Below are 18,379 nucleotides of genomic sequence, written 5' to 3'. Positions count from 1 at the left end.
TGTCAACCTGCTAGCCTCTGAGGCTAGGAGATTGACAGGCTAACATTGCTTGGAGGTTAGTTGGCTAGCATTGGTAGGAGGCTAAAAAGCTGACAGTCCAACATTGTTCTCTCACAGGCCTAAAGGCTAATGTTGCTCTAAGGCTGTTCGGCTAACATTGCTTGGAGGCTGAAGAATTTATTAAGTCTCAAAAGCTGAAGATACTCAACGGCTAAAAGCGCTTTTTTCACAGTTGCTTGTTGCCATTAGCCAATAAAGCTGAAAATACTCAGTCTTCAGCACTGTTTGTCTGGCAATTAATGAAAACTTTTATTGATGACATTTGTTTTTCGCATAAATACATATTTTCGCAGTCTAATGATAGACGTGAACTGGAATGCTTTATTGTGTAAAATTCAAACTCTGATTCTGTGAATTACTAAAGTGATAATGGAAAAAATATCAAATGAAGGAAAAGCGTTTCCAAGATATGTGATTTTCACACAGGCTGCACTTTATTAATAGTTATACAGATAAAAACGATCAAGCAGACGATTGCGTCTGGTCTGTTCTATCTACCCAGAGCGTCGGTACCTTCTTACACTGGAGATTTCTCACGAGGAGTCTGGGAACCAGCACTTCTGGCTTGGATCAGCGGCATTGTAACTCTTAGGATGTTGACAGGACCTTCGAAACCTTGAAAACAGAGGAGAGCTTCATCCTCATTTCTTAACACCAACTTCCCACAGGGCGAAAACACGCTGAGGTTCATGTGAACCTCAGCGCAGCCACCAGCAGCAAAGTACAGGCTTTTTTCAGCTTAGACAAACAAAATAAAGAGAATCTGCTTTCAGAATTCCTCCAACAAATGGAATAATGTAATATTTTACTTATTAAGTCGTTCACAAGGAGCTTTCGCTCATAAGAGCAATTTTTTGAACCAAAAACATCATATAATACAGTAACCATGTTATATTTATATATCTTCTGAATTATTTTTGTTAGACTCTTCTACACATTCAGTTTTGATTGGCTGTTAGGAAATTTGCGCGTCTTCGTTCTCGCTGAGAAGGTTTACATCAGTGTCATTGTTGGTTACGAGTGTGACTGTGATTCACAAAGAAAGGACACTAAATGAAAGGTTTCTCCTTTTTTCCAGCCCTGTACTTAGCATTCGCAAAGTATAAGAAGGGGGAGAAAAGAAGTCAAAACTGGAAGTCCAGGTTTTTAATGAATGGAAGGTTTTATTGCGTACAGAAGGGAGTGACACGAGTCTCTCTCCGAATGTTTGCTGCGTGGTAAATTGCTTCTGCTTGGCCTTTTGTAAGTGTGGCTAGACAAGGCCGCAGAACAATAACACCTCAACACTTAAAACGCAGCAAAGAACCGACAGGAACAAAAAAGACAAACAGAAAAAAACCACACACACACACACACCACGGCCTTCTTACGTCCAATTTAGCTCTAGGTGAACACAGCTCGCACATTCTCAGGAGAAGGACAGCTTCTGTGTATCGCTCACACACACACACACACACACACACATACACACACACACACACACACACACACAAACCAAGGTCCTTCAAGTCTGATTCACCCGAGGTCCACTTCAAGCTTTGCATCCTCCACAAAGCGGCGAGGGCTTTTATTTGTGTTTCTGTATGAATACTTCTGCTCTCGGCATTTTCCAAGAACCTCTCTCTCAATTTTCACCTGAAAGGTAGAAAAATTATGGCTTTTCTGTTTTTCCTCTCTGCTCAAAATGTAACCTTCGGTCTAGTGTTGCACACATCCCACAAAGGCACGTATGAGCCAGAGTAGTTTTGGAAGAAAAGCGATATGTTGACAAAACTTTAACAGGGGTTGCTTTCAGATTTTAGATTTAACAAAGTGTGAATTTTAGCGAAGGATGCCATCCCCCTCCATTCATGAATAGAGCCTTAACCCAGGACAAAGATGCTTTTTGTTTGCGTAAGAGGAACAGGTTTTCAAGACCTGCACCGTGTCCTTCCTCATTCTGATTATTTTGTTGGTTCTTGCTCCATCTTTACCTTTTGTCATTTTTTTTATGAACTGAAACGTTCTTTTGGAGCAGTCTGGTTTCCCCAAACAGCTTCCTTCCCTCTCTGAATTACTGAAACACATTTTGCTCAATTCTTGAGTTTTTCGGGGCGTCTCTCCACACGCACACACAAACATACACACTCCCCCCCCCCCGAATCCATTTGCTCAATAGGGTCAAAGATTCGAGACGCGTCAGCTGATTTTTTTTCACCTGCACCAGCTCCGTCAGTTTGATGATGTTTTTTTTTTTTCCTTTTCTTTTTCTTGCTTCTCGTTGTTTTCACAGTGACACATCAGCTGAAAGGGACTTGATTAAACCTTTCTCCCTCAGCCGTTTTTCTCGCGCTTCCTCTTTCGCCGTCTCGTTCCCTTCTCCCCTCGCCGTTCGCAAAGAATGGAGCAAATCAGGGAATCAATTCAGTGTAATCATGACAAATGAGTCCCGGCGGTTTGCAAGGATTTCATTTTCCTTTATTTATTTATTTTTTGTTGTCGTCAGTGTGTTTGTGTTTGGGACAGAGCTGCTGGGAAATCACAAATGAATCAATCAGCTGTTATCGCATCAGCAAACACCTCTGGAAGGACGGACGGACGGATGGATGGATGAATGGATGGATAGACTGAGGGGAGAAGAGTCAGTGCACTTTGTGTGTGTGTTTGTGTGTGTGCGTGCACACACAGTGTCTGCTGCGCCAAGATAGACGGCTGATTGAATACAAGGCCAACTGGGTGTCTGTATGTGTGTGTGTGTGAGTGTGTATGTAGGGGGGGTGCTGTGTTAACCTTGGAGCTGTCAGAACAGATGGGAGATGGGAAGGGCCACAGGCTGCGAGGGATGTGTTGGCTGCTGGAGGAGGATGAAGCCTCGGCTGCTTTTCGGAAAGGAGGAAGTGAGATGAAGGAGGAAAAGAAATCGACAGCGAGTTTTCTTTTTCTGGCCGGTTGTATTTCTGCTGAGATGCAGATTGTTCGTGAAAGTACAAGCGGCAGCGTGTGCGCTATGTCGCAGGCTGCATGGCGGAGCCGGGTGAGAAATGTTCAGACCACAGGGGGGCCGTTGGCGTGAAGTGGCGATGGGTTTGTGGGTGGCAGTGGAAGATTGTTGGCGCGTGCATCTCTCTTTGTATCTCCGACTGAATGCGCAGTTTTCGTGCAGTTGCAAGCCACTGAAAAGGTTTGAGCAAAGAAAAGAAACCATTTCAGACAAACTAAGTATCACTTCCTAACAATGGTTCCCCTTAGTTTAATCAAAACTAACAAATCTTTAAAAAGCTGAGGAGTTTAACACATTTATTTTTTTTAGTTTATTTTAGTAAATGGAGGAGATCTTGTGATTCCTTCATTTTCCTTTGCAGCCTCTGCTGGAATCTGAAGATCTAACCTAAAAGAAAACTGGACACCATAATCGTCCGTGATGCTTGATGTCAGTAAAAGGGTTTTTTGCTGAAAACTGTGATATCAGTATCGATTACAATCAATCTAAATATCCCTGTTTCTCATATGTCTTTCATTTTATCACTCTGTCCACACAGAGGCTTCTCAAGGCTTTGCACCGAAACTATCTAAATCAGACCTTGAGTGCATAACACTGGAAATAATGCAGTCCAAATAGACATTTTTGATTGTGATATTTCACAGATTGATGTAGTGTGCCACTCTGCTAGCTCTCCACCACATTCCAGGTTTTGTTTACACAATAAAAAACTGATGATATGAAGTACATCGAGTAAGAAAAGATTTAGGTTGACTGCGCGAAATATGCAGCGCAAGGCCGACAAACGTGAAAAAGATTGGTGGAGGGTATCTGTATATGCAGATGATACTGTAGTTTCAGGAAACTGACATTTAATGGCATATTTTGGCTTCTGCAGGCACAAAACTTGACACACATTAGTGCTTTTAGCAGCATTTTGCATCTGAACCTTTACAAGCAAGCATTAGTAGGAAACCCTGAATTGCTCAACTATACCATTTGGCGTCAGCTCTTTACGGAGAAGAGTCTTTCAAACGGGAGGCAGGAGGGAATAAACCGATTCCCGTGTGGGCACCAAAACTAAAAGATAGGTTTTGGGTGCAAGTGTGGGCACGGAGCTGGGTGAAAATTAGTTGAATTGAATCAGAGCCACTCTCACATAGCATTAAAGTCCAGAGGGGGCGGGGCTTGCTTGCCTGCTTGCGTTTAAGCTTTTGGTTGAATAAGAGAAGCCATAGACGGTCTTTGTGTGCGAGCGTCCACACGAGCTCTGGCTCGCCGCCCAGCTCTTTCTCCCCCAGCTGATTAGGGGTTAATGGTCTACGAGCGTGGGGAGCTCTCCTCCTCCTGATTGGCCGGCTGGAGCTTCTGTGTGGGCGGAGTTGTCGGCGAGTGACAGATGGCGTACAAACGGAAAGGAAGGAGACAGGAGTGTGTATGCATGTGTATATATATTTAATTACAATAGAAGGATGCACAATAGCTGCCTGTTCTGTAACTCGAAGCTCGTTGTCGGTTTCCCCCACGCACCAATCACTCTGTCCGATGTGAAAAATCACACTTTGCTTATTTGACACACGAGAAACCGCCGCGGTTCTTTGTTTTGTTTCCGCTTTCAATAAAACACATCAGAATGTGGATTCTCTCTGAATTCAGGCTGCTCTAAATATAAAGAGCACGAGCGACCACAAACGCCACACGCATGCACACCCCTGTTGTCAGTATAGACAATGTCAGTACCAGTGGCAGATTGCGTGTGTGTGTGTGTGTGTGTGTGGTTTTTGCAAGGGTGGCCTGCCTACCTGTATTCAGAGCAGATTAAACACACAAACACACCAAAGGGCCCTGTGTGTTTTTTTCCCCTCCTCTTTCTATTTCTCTTCCCTAAGGATTAGGCCAGATCGTTGTACTTGGCATCCCTCCCAGTTTGCACACATCACACCCCTAATTCATCTTTGTTAGAAATTCATCTGTTTTGCCCGACCAAAATGTGTGGAAGAGAGAGAGAGGGAGGGAGATCAGCGATATCTACTGTGAATATCACCGACTACAGTCGGCACCGTCCCTTCTTTATGTTCGCTATGGCATTAAGAACAAAAGCAGACAGGCTCTTGAAAAGGTTGTTTTGTTTATTGTGGGGGTTTTTTCGTGTTTTTTTTTTGTGCAGTGTGTGTGTGCCTGTGTGTGTTCTCTCAGACTGTCTGATGCCGCGTCTTTTATTATAAAGTGTCATTGCTTCCCCATCTGCTGAAGACACGCTGTCTTCCTCTGCCTTGACACATACACGAGGAAACACACAAGAGCTGCGTTCGATGAAAGGAGTAACACAAGGTTAAGAGACACAGCCCTTCTCTTGTGGGTCATAATCACAGCAACAGTGATTGGAGTACTCTGCTAAAATTATTTTACGTTTACATATATAAATAATTAGGCTAATCACGTCCCTCTAGCTTTAAAAGTCTTTTAGCCCATGATGAAGGCCAAAAGATGACAGGAAATACGCTTTGATTTCTTGCCTGACTCCTGATGAGAAGTTTGTTTCTCCTCTCATATTTGTGCTATAAATGAAACTCCTGGGTGGGTGGCTGCTGCTAAAATGGAGCAACCTGCCAATCAGAAGAACAGTAGTTGATACAAGACGCCCAGCTCTAAAGCCAGAGCTCCCTGATGACTTCCAGAGCCCCAAAGAAACCCGCAACCCGCCAATTTTAACAAACGAGTATATCAGAATTAAAAACAACAAAAAAAACGCAAAGCAATCAAGGTTTAAGAGCGTCTTATGATCTGCCAGGATTGGTCTCGCTGTCTCTGCTGAGGTGCGAATCCCCCGAAAGCGCCAACTAACCCGGCTAATTAAACCCTGCAGGGATGAGGTTTCTCTTTATGTGGAGAAGCGGCCGAGCCAGAGGGGAGGGGTGCCAGACAGACGGACTGTGAACTGTGAGTGAGCCATTTCAGACTTGATTGAAAGTGAAAAGAGCAGCGGTGTCGCTATCGCATTCATCCCGGTGGCCTGAGCAACAATGGGCGTTAACCTAGGAGACGCAGGCGGAAAGAGAAGGGGTCGACGGGTCCGAAGGCGCATTCCCGCGCCGTCAGCTGCGGAATGACTGACCCTGACCATCACCTGGACGGCTAAACTTCACAAATTCCCAAAATTGGGGGCGGAAGCATGGGGATTTGGAGACGAGTGCAGAAAGTGGCCGATGGCTGGCAGGATGTAATTCAGACTGCTGTGAGTGAAGGTGGCAGCTTTCAAATGCCTCCTGCGTGCTTTTAAGAATGCACTCTTGATTTCCCCTTCCTCTTCGGCTCTCCGTTGCGCTGATTTGAGTGAGATCAAATTTGGGGACACTTTGGGCTAATGGTTAGCTCAAACCGGCTCTGAGAGTGTGCATGTCGAAAAGCAGGAGAGAACTGGAAAAGCCATGTCTGACATTTTACAACGGTTACCGTGCTGCAACTCAGTGTGTTTGAGTGGGAGGACTCAGTGGGAGGTTGTAACACTTTGGAGGAGTCCTCGTGTCTATCACCGGCAGACGCACCAGCCTCTCTCTCCCTTTTGCAGTCTGTTCCTCATCCATCCTGTCACGTTCAGATGTCTTGTTGTGTGCAAAAGACAAATTGTCTTGGTCAGCAGCGTACAAAACGAGGGGTTTCTTGGTTTGTCAAAAGTATTGACATTAGGTATAGATTCACGGCAGACATTGTCCAGTAACCCGGATTGAGTTATTTGTTTTTTCTTTCTTTTAGCTGTAGTGGTGGTTTGTGGACAGGCGAGAAACATTCGAAACCATGCTCGTTTGGGAGAGCAAACACAAGACTAGACATGTTATCGCTACTAAGTCAGATTCGTCTTTGGTGTGGAAGTTGTCACTGTGGAAAGAGTCTAGGCTTGCCATTTCCAGCATTGGCAACAGGTAGAGGTATGGAGGTATGTCCGGGGATCACTCAAGTCGCTACTTTTACATGTGCAGTGTTGGTCTAGACTTTTTGTTTAAGCTTTCAGCATCATGATCCTGTGGGATTTTGAAATATTTGCAGCCATTTGAGGATTACAGTCAAAGTAAAGGTCTAGATGTTTTTTTTTTGTTTTGTTTTTTTCTAATAAATAGGGCTACAACTCGAAACACAAAAGGTTTAGAAAGCATTCATGAAGGTAAATGAAACGTCACGGGGAGCTTTTTAAGAGCGACCAAGAGGTCTGTGTCAGGTCATTGTGTCAGTATGTCAACCCACAGATCACTCACTGGCATGCATGTGGTTTCTTTGGCGCCGTGTTGAGTTGGCATGTCAAGGCGCTCGCTCGTCTGTTCAAATGGTTTTACACAAGCCAGACTTAAAAATAGGCCTTTGTGGAAAATACCGAAAAGGCACAAACATGCAGTTAAATGCAATCCAGGAACTCCAAAGGCTCATTTCTGCTGATCCGCTTGTTTCTCCGCTCACTCGCGCTCGTGGCACCGCTCCACGCTGTGCTGAATCACGTCCTGTTTCCTGCGCGCTGCAGACGGCCGTTCCTCTGCGCCTAATCACTTCTCACTGTGACACACGTGTGGGCAGAGTCTTTGGGGTTGGGATCGAGTTTCCCAACAGATCTCCTGAATGATCTGATCTCTTGAACGTTTTTGCATAATTCAAAGCAGTTTGCTGTAGATTGGACCCTGCGGTTTATGGTCATGCTCTAAAAAATATTTTGTTTTTGGATTCTGCTTTGGAGATGGATGGAAATGCGCTTATGAGGCAGCCCTGCAATGCTAGCACAGAACACAATAGAGCTGACGTATTATTGACTGTGTCAGCGATGGTGTTTGTAACCCTATAGATCTGCGCCTTTTCTTTGCCCAAGACGCATTTATGTTTGTTTTTCGGTGGTCTTGATAGACTTAACTTAGTGTGTTTGTGTCTCTTCTCTTCTTTAGCTGAGGAAGCAGTAGTCAGCTTGGGTTTTAGGTTGGATTCAGTAACCTATTTTGTCGCCTGGTAAATAATTGACCTGTCACATAACTGATACTTTTACTCCTCTCCTCAATTCCTCCTTTGTGCTCCTCCTGTCTTGTCCCGCTTCATCCTCCGTTCCTTCATTCACACTTCTTTTCCTGCCTGCTTTTTGTTCCATTCTGTACTGTATTCTTTGCTCAGTTTGTCCTTTCTTGTCACAATAATCCCTTTCAGAACTAGAGCTATAAAAGGTCAGCTTAGTAGGTGGTACGCGTTTTTTTTTCTTCTTCTTTTTCCTTCAAAATTTGTCAGCAAATGCCAGTGAGTTCTAAATATTGTCAGCAGACAATGAGCCACTTGTTTCTCTGTGCCCGCGATGCTTTCAGGGTCACAGTGGGCTCTGTAGGCTTTTCTCATCGTTCAGTGGAGGAAAAGGCAGGGTGTACTCTGTGTCGTCAGTCCACCAACTCGCGGACTAGAAACAAATGGTTAACTTAGCAACAGGTGACCTGGACTGTGGTGGGAATCTGGTGCTACCACAGAAAAACCTGCTTGGGCATAAAAAGATACATTTCTCCTTTTCTTGATGCAGTCTGCCTGATATTCTTTTGTCTTTAAAGTTGCTGGATGATGTGTTGATGGTGGAAGCAAGTGTTCCGATTGGAAAATGTGTTGCTGATAATCTTTGAATTGGTTGAACCCCAGGTCAGAGCGAACTGTGGTACTCCACGGTTCGCCTCTTCCGCGAAATGCAGATCTCAGGTTATCAAGTTCGCTAAACATGAGCGTCCAGGAAGGTGAAAACCTTTATTTATGTATATTCCAGATAGTAAAATATTACTTGACCATACATTTAACATCACTTCAGAGTTACATTTTTCTTGACGCTTGCTGGAACCAAGCTGGGAGGCCGACTGGTTAAAAGGCAAAAACATTCAGCTGAAAAACAACTCCATCCAGCTGTTTTTGAAATTGGCCAAACAGCTGGTTAAGTACAACCAATTATGTCTGATTTACGCAAAGTGCTGTGCAACACTGTCCATTAGTTGCGGAAGAGGAGCCCAGCAGAGGACTAGAGTAAATGGTAAGCTTGGTGTGAGGGGTGGCCCTAAAGATTAACTGTGCAAAACAGAATTAAAGTCAATTTATTTAGCCGGCCGTCAGGGAAGTGAATGTGTGTCCGATTTAAAACTCATCCCACCCTTTCAAAGCCCTTCTCTAAAGGGCACAAGTGCTTCGTCAGAGACGCCTTGTTGGCAAAGCGTTTTTCACGAAGTTTGTCTTGATGGTCCGGTGGTTGTAGATAATCTTTGAATTATCTGTGTTATTTTCTTCTTGCCTTCTTTTGGGCTTTCAATTGTCTGCATGATGGAAAGCCGGAAAAAGTGTCTCACAGTTCCCCTTTGCCTCCTTCCTGTGTCTCCTAGGGTTTCATCTGAGCGGCACTGTGACCGAGACGGCCACAGCCTCGGAACCAGAGGTGACCCACAAGGTGGCAATCAGCTTTGATCGATGTAAGATCACCTCGGTCACCTGTGGCTGTGGGAACCGAGACATTTTCTACTGCGCGCATGTGGTGGCGCTCTCGCTCTACAGGATCCGCAAGCCTGAGCAGGTAAGAGGTTGAAGATGTAGGGCGCGGACGAACGGCGACTTGCCGAAGTATCCCTTGTGACCTCAGAGTTGAATTTGTTTAATTCAACTTTTGCAGAGTTGAATTTGTTTAATTCAACCCCTTTAAAATCTTGATGCATTTTGCATCAAGATTTTAAAGGTGGAACGATGAAGAGTATCATTAAAGTCATCAGCTCTATTTATGCTGATGACTTTAAATTAATATTTTCTTCCGGTGTACACTACGTCGTCTTGGTTTATCACATAAAAAAAGCCACCAGAATTTTTATGTCATACCTTTCACCTTTTGTTTTGTTTTGCAGGTGAAGCTCCGGTTGCCCATATCAGAAACTCTGTTCCAGATGAACAGAGATCAGCTGCAGAAGCTGGTCCAGTATCTGATCACTGCCCACCACACTGAGGTTCTGCCCACGGCTCAGAAATTGGCCGATGAGATCCTCTCCTCCAACTCCGAGATCAACCAGGTTCACGGTGAGACTCCCCAGCTGCCTCATTTCAATCTCCATCTGAAGTCGTCTCTTTGGACAACTTCTACGCCGTCACGCTTTCGGACCGAATCCGTCTGGCGACAACCGGCGCAGAAGTACAATGCTTTTCCAAATCCTTGCGATGTAGTAGGTCTTCTGTGGCGGTCCAAACCATTTTCTCTGCAGATGTATCTTCACAGTAACAGGGCAGACATGAAAGACGTCCGACTTGAGGGGGAAAAAATGCTTATTGCTAGCCCACAGGCTGCCACATGTCCAGGCACCTGATTACTCTGGCGGCGCAGCAAGCCAGGGCTTCAAATGCCTCATTTGATTTCTCAGTTTCATCTTCGCAGCCGCCACCACCCCTTCCATCCCTCCTACCAATAGAGGCAGGTTGGATAAATCAGAGGGAAAGGGACTTGATTGATGAAATGGACGCTGGAGACGACACTGGCAAAGACGTGGGAAGAAGGAAGGGGATGCTGAGGGAAAGGCTTTCTGGGAAACGGGAGAAAGCAGATGAGGGGAGAGGAAAGATGAAAGGGTCGGAGAAAGGATTGAGATTAAACAGAAGCTGAGAGCTGAGGCAGCGCCGCGCCTCGGGAACGACAACAAACCAGACGCATCCTTTCACCAAACAAAAGTCTTTATCTCCGTCTCTGTTTCATCCTGCTCGCTAAATGTTGACATTCTCCAAAGCTTGCGTCCAGGAAGCCTCACGCTGCGCTTCCTGTCCGGTGTTTGACAAGAGGGATCATGGGGGTTGGAGTTCAGGCAGTCCAGAACCGAGGGCGCCTTTGATGGAGAAACTTTGCTTGTTTGCTGCTGCGCTCTCCCGGCCTGGTTTGGAAACCCATCTCTGGGTTTTCCTCAACTCGCTTCCTGCGAGATCAAAGCGTCCTCCCCCCACCGGAGCACATCTACATTTCGCCGCAGTGTTACTCAGACACACACAGACAGACACACACACAGCCAGGAGAAAAAATAAACTTGGCCCCAAATCGGAATGTAGGTACACTGCAAGGTTTTCAAAAAAGAGTGAAAAGAAAGACTTTTCATTAGCGTTGTGCGATTGCATCTTGTCGGTATTAAGTTGAAGATTTATGAGTCCAATTTTTTTTATGCTCCTTTGGTCAATTTGATCTTAGAATTAAGAACCGAACATATGCATGTAAAATGTACGCTTTATTCTACTAACACTGGATGCCTCACGCTGTACTTCCAGATTTCTACGCTTGACATTCGCTGTCCGTGTTCATCTTCTCAGGTGCTCCAGACCCGACTGCAGGCGCCAGCATTGACGATGATAACTGCTGGCATCTGGACGAGGATCAAGTCAGGGAGCAGGTCAAACAGTTTTTGTCACAGGGAGGATACTACGGCTCCGGAAAGCAGCTCAACTCCATGTTTGCAAAGGTTCGCGTGACCAAATCATGTGTGTGGACCAGAATGGGATTTTACTTTGTAATTGATTGTTTGCGCTTGAAAACTTGAAGTATGGTCCTTTGGATATTGTGTGGCCTAAATTTCATCTAGCTTAAGTCAACTTGAGTATGTTTGATTATGTTTTCTGAAATGCCTTATTTTCTGGCTGAATGCGAGATTTGAAGCAACCACTAATGAACCACTAATAATGGGCTGCTAACCAGTCATCAAAGTACCCTAACATTTTAAAAAACTGTCTTTTAAAGTCTTTAAAATTTACAATAGGTCACAGGAAAACTAGTGCATAAATGCTGTCACATATTTCTATTGTTTACTTGAAAACAAATTGTGATGCTTGCATAATTAATTTGACTACAGCAGATGATTGTTATATGCCAATATGTTAACCTATTGGCTAATGTTAGCATTTGACTTGTGACCTAAAAACATCATACCTAGCTTCAGTTTAACAATGTGCGCAGTCAATAGTAATATGCTAATGTTAGCATGTTTGCCAGTAAGTTATTTAGCATGTAAGCTACTAGCATAGCACTTAATGTTAGCTGCTGATTGCTGACATTTTATATGTAGGCTGTCATCCAATACTGACTTGTAGATTAATGTGAGTAATTCCTTAACATGCGTAATTGGTAATGTTTGTGCTGGGTAGCAACATGCTAACGTTTGCTTACTTTAGCATTGACTAAGTAACTTGCTTTCTCGTGGTTTGCTTAATACAAATAGGCGCTGACACGTTATTCGCAAAACTGAGGGTCCTGTAAATTGCCGCATTTTCTTTTTAATTGGATCATGTTTTTAAAACCCTGGTATTTTATGCTACTGTCACACTATTTCATTTCTGCCGAACATTTTAGTGTTGTAGGGTTATTCTCTCCTAGGTACATGTCACTGTATCTTCTCTAGCCTACATGTATTAAACAAAGTCAGTTTAATTTCCTCACTTACAGACCTACATAACACACATTTTTCAATATGACGAGATGGGAAATGGTGCAACTGCAGATTTACTCAAAGTAATTGTAAAATGAGAATCTTACACTGGCCTGTGTCTACATCCAAGACGCTTGTGTAACACTGGGCACTCCAATTGTGTGATAATCTACTTTTTTTCTGTACTATCCAATAAAAGTTGTTAGACTTTCTACAGTCTTACATGCTTAGTTCTGTTTTTCATTCATTCTGATCTTAACACACAATTTCCGTCCACCTTTCAATGGTGCTCCTGTCGCACACTTTTTTTTTTCACTTTCGCATGTCGCTTTCATTACAAAACATGTTTTCTGCCAAACAGTTCTCAATGTTTTCACTCCGTTAAAGGAAATGAAGATTTCTTCAGTCAGTGGTCAGGCAAGCATAGAAAAATGCTTGCCTAAATAAACAGTTTGAAACCAAAGGTCGAAAAATGACTATGTCTGCCTTCCTGTTTAGCTTTTGGCCTCCATCTGCTCTGAAGCGGCAGCTTTGACTTTACCGTTTAGGAGAACGTGGAGCGTGTTACGATGCTGACTTTGTTCCTCACAAGCTGCCGATCTTTTCAGGTACGGGAGATGCTCCGAATGCGGGACTCCAACGGCGCTCGAATGCTTACGTTGATAACGGAGCAATTCATGGCGGACCCTCGACTGTCACTGTGGAGACAGCAAGGCACAGGGATGACAGACAAGTGCCGGCAGCTCTGGGATGAACTGGGTAAGAGGCTGCGAACTACCAGGAAGGCAAATTTATATTTTTTCTTTACATTTTTTTGGGCGACTTGATAGCGGGTTTACAGGTCACTGCAGGTCAGACAGAATCCTTCAGCTGGAACAAATATGGATTCACCTAGTTTGGTTAACATGCAGGAGTTTTTTTTTTTTTTTTTTTTTTTCCTGTGGACCGCTGTTCACCCGCTTCCTCCCAAGCTTCTCCTCTTGCTCTCGGCATGCGGCGAACGATAAAGGCTCACGGATCAATAGTGCTGCTCAACTTCTCTGCAATCAATCTCAGCATTTAGGAGGTCAATGAGAACACTTCCCGAGTGAGCGAGTGAAATCATGACACAGACAGAAATAACAGCCAGACGCTCTGATCATTTTTCTCTGGGATGCAGGCGTCTGACAGCTGGCACAGCTGGGGGAGTGTGTGTGTGTAAAACAAATACTGATCATCTGTTTTTTTGTTCTGATCATAATGTCTTAAAAGTAACCACAAATCAAATTTGACAGAAAGAGAGTTTTGTTCATATTATTTAAAACACTGTGTCCAGTTTTCTTCGTCTCTGTTTGCTACGAAACTATTCCTGTCTCCTGAGATGTCATAACCACAAACTTAAAAATGTTATTGTGATTGAAAATGCAGTCCAGAGCTTGCATTTCCTTTGGGTCCAAACACCTGACCCCTTCCTCCTCTCCTGCTCCCCCAGGTGCGCTGTGGGTGTGCGTGGTGCTGAATCCGCACTGCAAAAGCGAGGAAAAGAGCGGCTGGCTGAAGCAGCTGAAGAAGTGGGGAGACATGGACGTCTGCCCGCTGGAGGACGGAAACTACGGCAGCGAGCTTCCGAACATCACCAATGCCCTGCCGCAGAGCAACCTCGCTCAAGGTCTGCACGGACGCGCACGCCTCCGCCGCCTCAAAGCGCCGCTCTCCTCAGTCACAGTTGCTCATCACTGTCGGTGTTTGTGTCAGACTCTCTGTCCAGACCGAGGCGGACGGTGTTCAGCCGCGCCGTTGAGGCGTGTGACCTCCACTGGCAGGACAGCCACCTGCAGAGGATCATCAGCAGCGACTACTACATGTCTCCGTCGTACCAGAGGGAAGGGGAGAGCTTGCTGTTCAACCCACAAGGGCTGCCGCTCTGGCTAGGTGCTATTTCAATCCATATTCCCATTGAAACTGTGATTTTTCCGTTTTGGGGGGTTTGTGTGGAGTTATGATGCGTCCATTTCCTCTTTATGCTGAGAATGTTAGTTTCAATTTGCCATTTAGGGAGCTAAATGAAAACGTATTTTCCCCGAATGACAGCACCTCTGAGATCGTTTCACCCACGTTCTTTACTTTCGCCGAAAGCTGACCCAGAACACTCGCACTCCCTCGCGCGCACAGTAATTCTGCTGATATTCGTGCCAGTATCTGCAGTAAGCAGCTTTTCCAGCTCAGATCTGTCAGATTCTGCAACTTAAGCCACCTATCAGACACACACCGGCTTTCTGCTGAGACTGCACCGTGTGTATGTGTATGCGCCGCCTGACTCCGCGAAGCTGTCCTGACCTCACCTCGTTTCTCTCGCATCGCGCAGACCACGTCCCGACGGCGTGCGCCCGCGTCGACGCCCTGCGGTCGCACGGCTACACGAGGGAAGCGCTGCGGTTGGCCGTTGCCATCATCAACACGCTTCGCCTCCAGCAGCAGAGGCAGATGGACATCTACAAGCACCAAAAGAAAGGTTTGAACATTAGAAACGCTGTAGTGAGCGCAGTTGATTTTCTAGATCGTGGAGCTTTGTTAAAGGTACTTTTTAATATTGACTGTTTTTGTTACTTGTTTTTTTTTCTGTCTCTGCTTTTAGAGCTTCTCCAGAGAAATGTTACCTCCACCACCAACCTGGAAGGCTGGGTGGGTCATCCATTAGACCCAATCGGTTGTCTATTCATCACCCTCACAGAAACGTGCCGCATGGATGATGATAACTCTATGGACACTGGAGGTATTAAAGAAACCATACGGTTTGGTTTTCCTCATTTTGCCTTGACAGAAAGAGTGAGCGTTTTGGCTAAAAGCTAGCTTTTATTAGCATGGGGAAATTAATGCTAATGCTTCAAAACTTGCAACATATTCCAAGGATTTACATTCCTAGGTATTGCGTTTTGAACCATACAGCTAAATAATCCTGGCTAACATTGACTTCAGCTAAAGTACTGTATATATCGCATCTTGAGCCTCCAGTTCAAGAAAGCACCACCAGAATGCGTCTCTCCTCAGCCGTTGGTTCAAACATCGGCTTTAATGCTGTCCTGAAACTTTGTTTCCGCTGAAACTTTGTTTCCGCGGACAAAGTTAGGATTAGTGAATCCTAATTTTCTCCAGGACTATCTGTTGTGTGTTTCTGCTGCTGTTGCAGTGAAGATAAATTAAACCCATTGATTCTAAGAGTTATTCTTCTTCAGTACTGATTGCGAATACTTTTAGGACTCCGGACATTTCTCGAGCTTTTTTTTTTGTGTTTTTTCTCGTTCTTGGGCTCAGTGTGTCGTTTTAGTTAAGTAATTAACCATCATTTCATCCATTTTGCAGTGGACAATAAAAATAGTGTCCTGAACATATTCATCAAACTCTTAAACATCTGGCGTCTTTCTTTGAAAAAGCCACCTTGACTCCATGCCTGCTTAAAGAGAAGTGTAAAAATTAAATTGAATTATTTTAGATTGTTAATGTATAAAAAATAGAACAAGTCTCTCCAAATTAATATTATTTTTTAGAGAGTTTTGCTACTTTTGTCTCCATGGAATTTGAAACCCATCAAGTTGAAGACAGTAGAGATTTAAACCCATATAACCGAAATGTAACATGTAAACCCTCAATGTGAAAATCGGCACAGGCTTTGGGTAAAATCAAAATAAGAACCTTTCTACCTTTCCATGGTAGTTTTATGGAGCACGTTTTTATCTGGGTAATCTGTTGTTTTTTGTTGCTCCACTACAGGCTATGAAAATACAAAAAGGCATCAATAATGACACCAGAAAACAACTCTAGTTCCGTGAAGAGTTTCCTAAACGCGCTGAACGACAGTTTGCTATAAGGTTGCATGCAGTCAGAACGTGATAGAAACTGAGTGGCCTGAACTGAACACACCCCTGTAGTTTGACTGTGGTATGTGTGGAACCCATCCCCACTTGAATTTCCAAAATTCTCCTCTTTGCACCAGCGGCCGTCGCATTTTGTTTTTTATTTCATCGACAAAAAGCTTTGGCTAACAATACCGGCTGGCCACTGGTAACGTGCTGCGTATGGAATACGAAGCACATCAGTTTCACTTTCAGCTCCGTGGTCGTATTTTCATAACCCACGGAGAACAGCTGGAAACATCTGTTTACACGCCGGCTGGACTCGGCCTCTGTGTCGTCCAATCAAAAGCCGCCCCCCACCCCGCCCGTCTCCTCCCCTCGGCTTTATCAAATCAACTTATCGAGCCGCTGATTAGGAAGAAACAAATTGACCGTACCAGAGGGGGAAAGTCTGTGAAATCTGGTTCCATTTTTTCTCCACTCTAACTCAACACATGCGTGCACTCCCAGCACAGGCTCCCTACCCACATATCCCTGGAATAAACAGGATTTAGGGGGATCTGTTGCTCAGAGGGGATTTAAGCTGAATGATGGGGCAGAGCCGAGGGGGCCAGGGGGGGAACATGAGAAAACAAATCAACCGCTGAGGCTCCCAGGGCATCTGTTCTCACTTATACTTTGTAAGGCAGCAGTGCTGGGTAAGCAGCCTTTTCAGCAAACGAGCTCAAACGAAGTTACAATGTTTTATTCCCCATTTAATTTAAATATATACTCATATTTTGATCAAAAGAATGAATCCGTAATGTGTGGCTGATATACTACAAGCGCTCGGGTTTGACTTCAGGTGGGCTTTGTGTGACTCCTTCTGTCTCAGTTTCCTTTGTATCATTACTGTGATATTTAATTGATACAAATAACTGGTAAGGCACGTTGCCTTTTTATGTTTTAGAGAGCTGAACTATATATATATATATATAAAATGAAATTAACACACTAAGCTTGAGTAGAACAAAAGCGTCATGCGCTTTTTAGCGCTTTAACTTGGCGTCCCTCTGATTTTACTAATGTGGATGTTCGGACTTGTCCCTGTTCTCTCCAAGAAGGCGATCCCAGACCTCCGGTCTACCACCATGTGCCGGTGTGGGGGTGTCCGGTTGCGGGGGAGTCCTACCTGACTCTGGCCTTGGAAGTGGCCCTGATGGGCATGGGCCAGCAGAGGATCATGCCAGAGGGATTGTATGCCCAGGACAAGGTGACTATTTTGCGTCTGTCAGCAATAAATGCACAGCGCGCTCCTTAAAAGTGTTCAAAACCTTTTGAGCTTTACCACGGTTTTTGTCAATTACACCCACAAAAGTCAGTGTATTGAACACCTGGAAAGTCTTGTTCTACCGTGAGAGTTGGGGGATTTCCAATGTCAGTTTTTTTTTATTCACATTTGAAAAACTCCATTTTGATATTTTTACTGTGTTAGTATGTCGCATCGAATGCTACTTAACTACGCAGACGTTTGCAGGAATTACTAAGCCTGAATCAATAAGCAGTTAATCAATCAGTTCATCGCACAATAAATGAAAATGAGCTTGATAATTTCCATTCTGATGATTCATATTTTTTAATTTGTTTGCAGAGGCTTCATAATCCATTTTATTCATGGTTTTGCTTTTCTTATTTATTTATTTATTCTTTTTGATTACCATTCTTTATTTTGTATTTTTAAAATATCTTCCAGTATTAAGTGTTTTTACAAAATGAAAGTTTATTCGTTTTTGAGAGGGCAAGCTTGCAATATTATGCCGTTATTTATGTGTCTTACTAAAAAATGACCTCCAAGCTACAAATTTATTGTTTATCGCAATAATTACCCGGACAATTTATCGTCCAGCAAAATTTGGCATCGTGACAGGCCTGCGAGTCGCATGACGAAATGTGAAATGCATCAACGGCAATAGAATTATTTTTGCACATTTTGGCTGTTTCATATCCCGGTTGGTATTGTTTGTGCTTCATTAAAAATATATTCTCTGCATATTTAAAAAAAAACAAAAACATCCTGTTGAGGACAGTGTTTCTCTGATAGCAAATCACTGTAATTTAACATCAGCTGG

General features: G+C 44.1%; 1 protein-coding gene across 2 annotated transcripts in view; it reads left to right on the top strand.

The window, feature by feature from the left end:
* zswim5 (zinc finger, SWIM-type containing 5) overlaps positions 1 to 18,379 on the top strand; it is a 68,226-nt gene that overhangs the window by 39,302 nt on the left and 10,545 nt on the right. Inside the window, exons 2-10 of one of the 2 annotated variants that reach the window (XM_055032815.1) lie at positions 9,388 to 9,575; positions 9,898 to 10,066; positions 11,333 to 11,481; positions 13,050 to 13,200; positions 13,913 to 14,089; positions 14,176 to 14,352; positions 14,786 to 14,932; positions 15,056 to 15,193; positions 17,375 to 17,523. In XM_055032815.1, the coding sequence (XP_054888790.1) occupies positions 9,388 to 9,575; positions 9,898 to 10,066; positions 11,333 to 11,481; positions 13,050 to 13,200; positions 13,913 to 14,089; positions 14,176 to 14,352; positions 14,786 to 14,932; positions 15,056 to 15,193; positions 17,375 to 17,523 (1,445 nt within the window). Of the gene's footprint in view, positions 1 to 9,387; positions 9,576 to 9,897; positions 10,067 to 11,332; positions 11,482 to 13,049; positions 13,201 to 13,912; positions 14,090 to 14,175; positions 14,353 to 14,785; positions 14,933 to 15,055; positions 15,194 to 17,371; positions 17,524 to 18,379 lie in introns of both variants that reach the window. The other variant, XM_055032814.1, reaches the window with a different exon arrangement.

The sequence above is a fragment of the Poeciliopsis prolifica genome, unplaced genomic scaffold, assembly GCF_027474105.1.
Source record: "Poeciliopsis prolifica strain line A6 unplaced genomic scaffold, Auburn_PproV2 SCAFFOLD008, whole genome shotgun sequence".
In the NCBI taxonomy this organism is placed as follows: domain Eukaryota; kingdom Metazoa; phylum Chordata; class Actinopteri; order Cyprinodontiformes; family Poeciliidae; genus Poeciliopsis; species Poeciliopsis prolifica.
The sequence above is the reverse complement of the archived record's forward strand: the minus strand, read 5'-3'. Positions and strand labels throughout refer to the sequence as shown.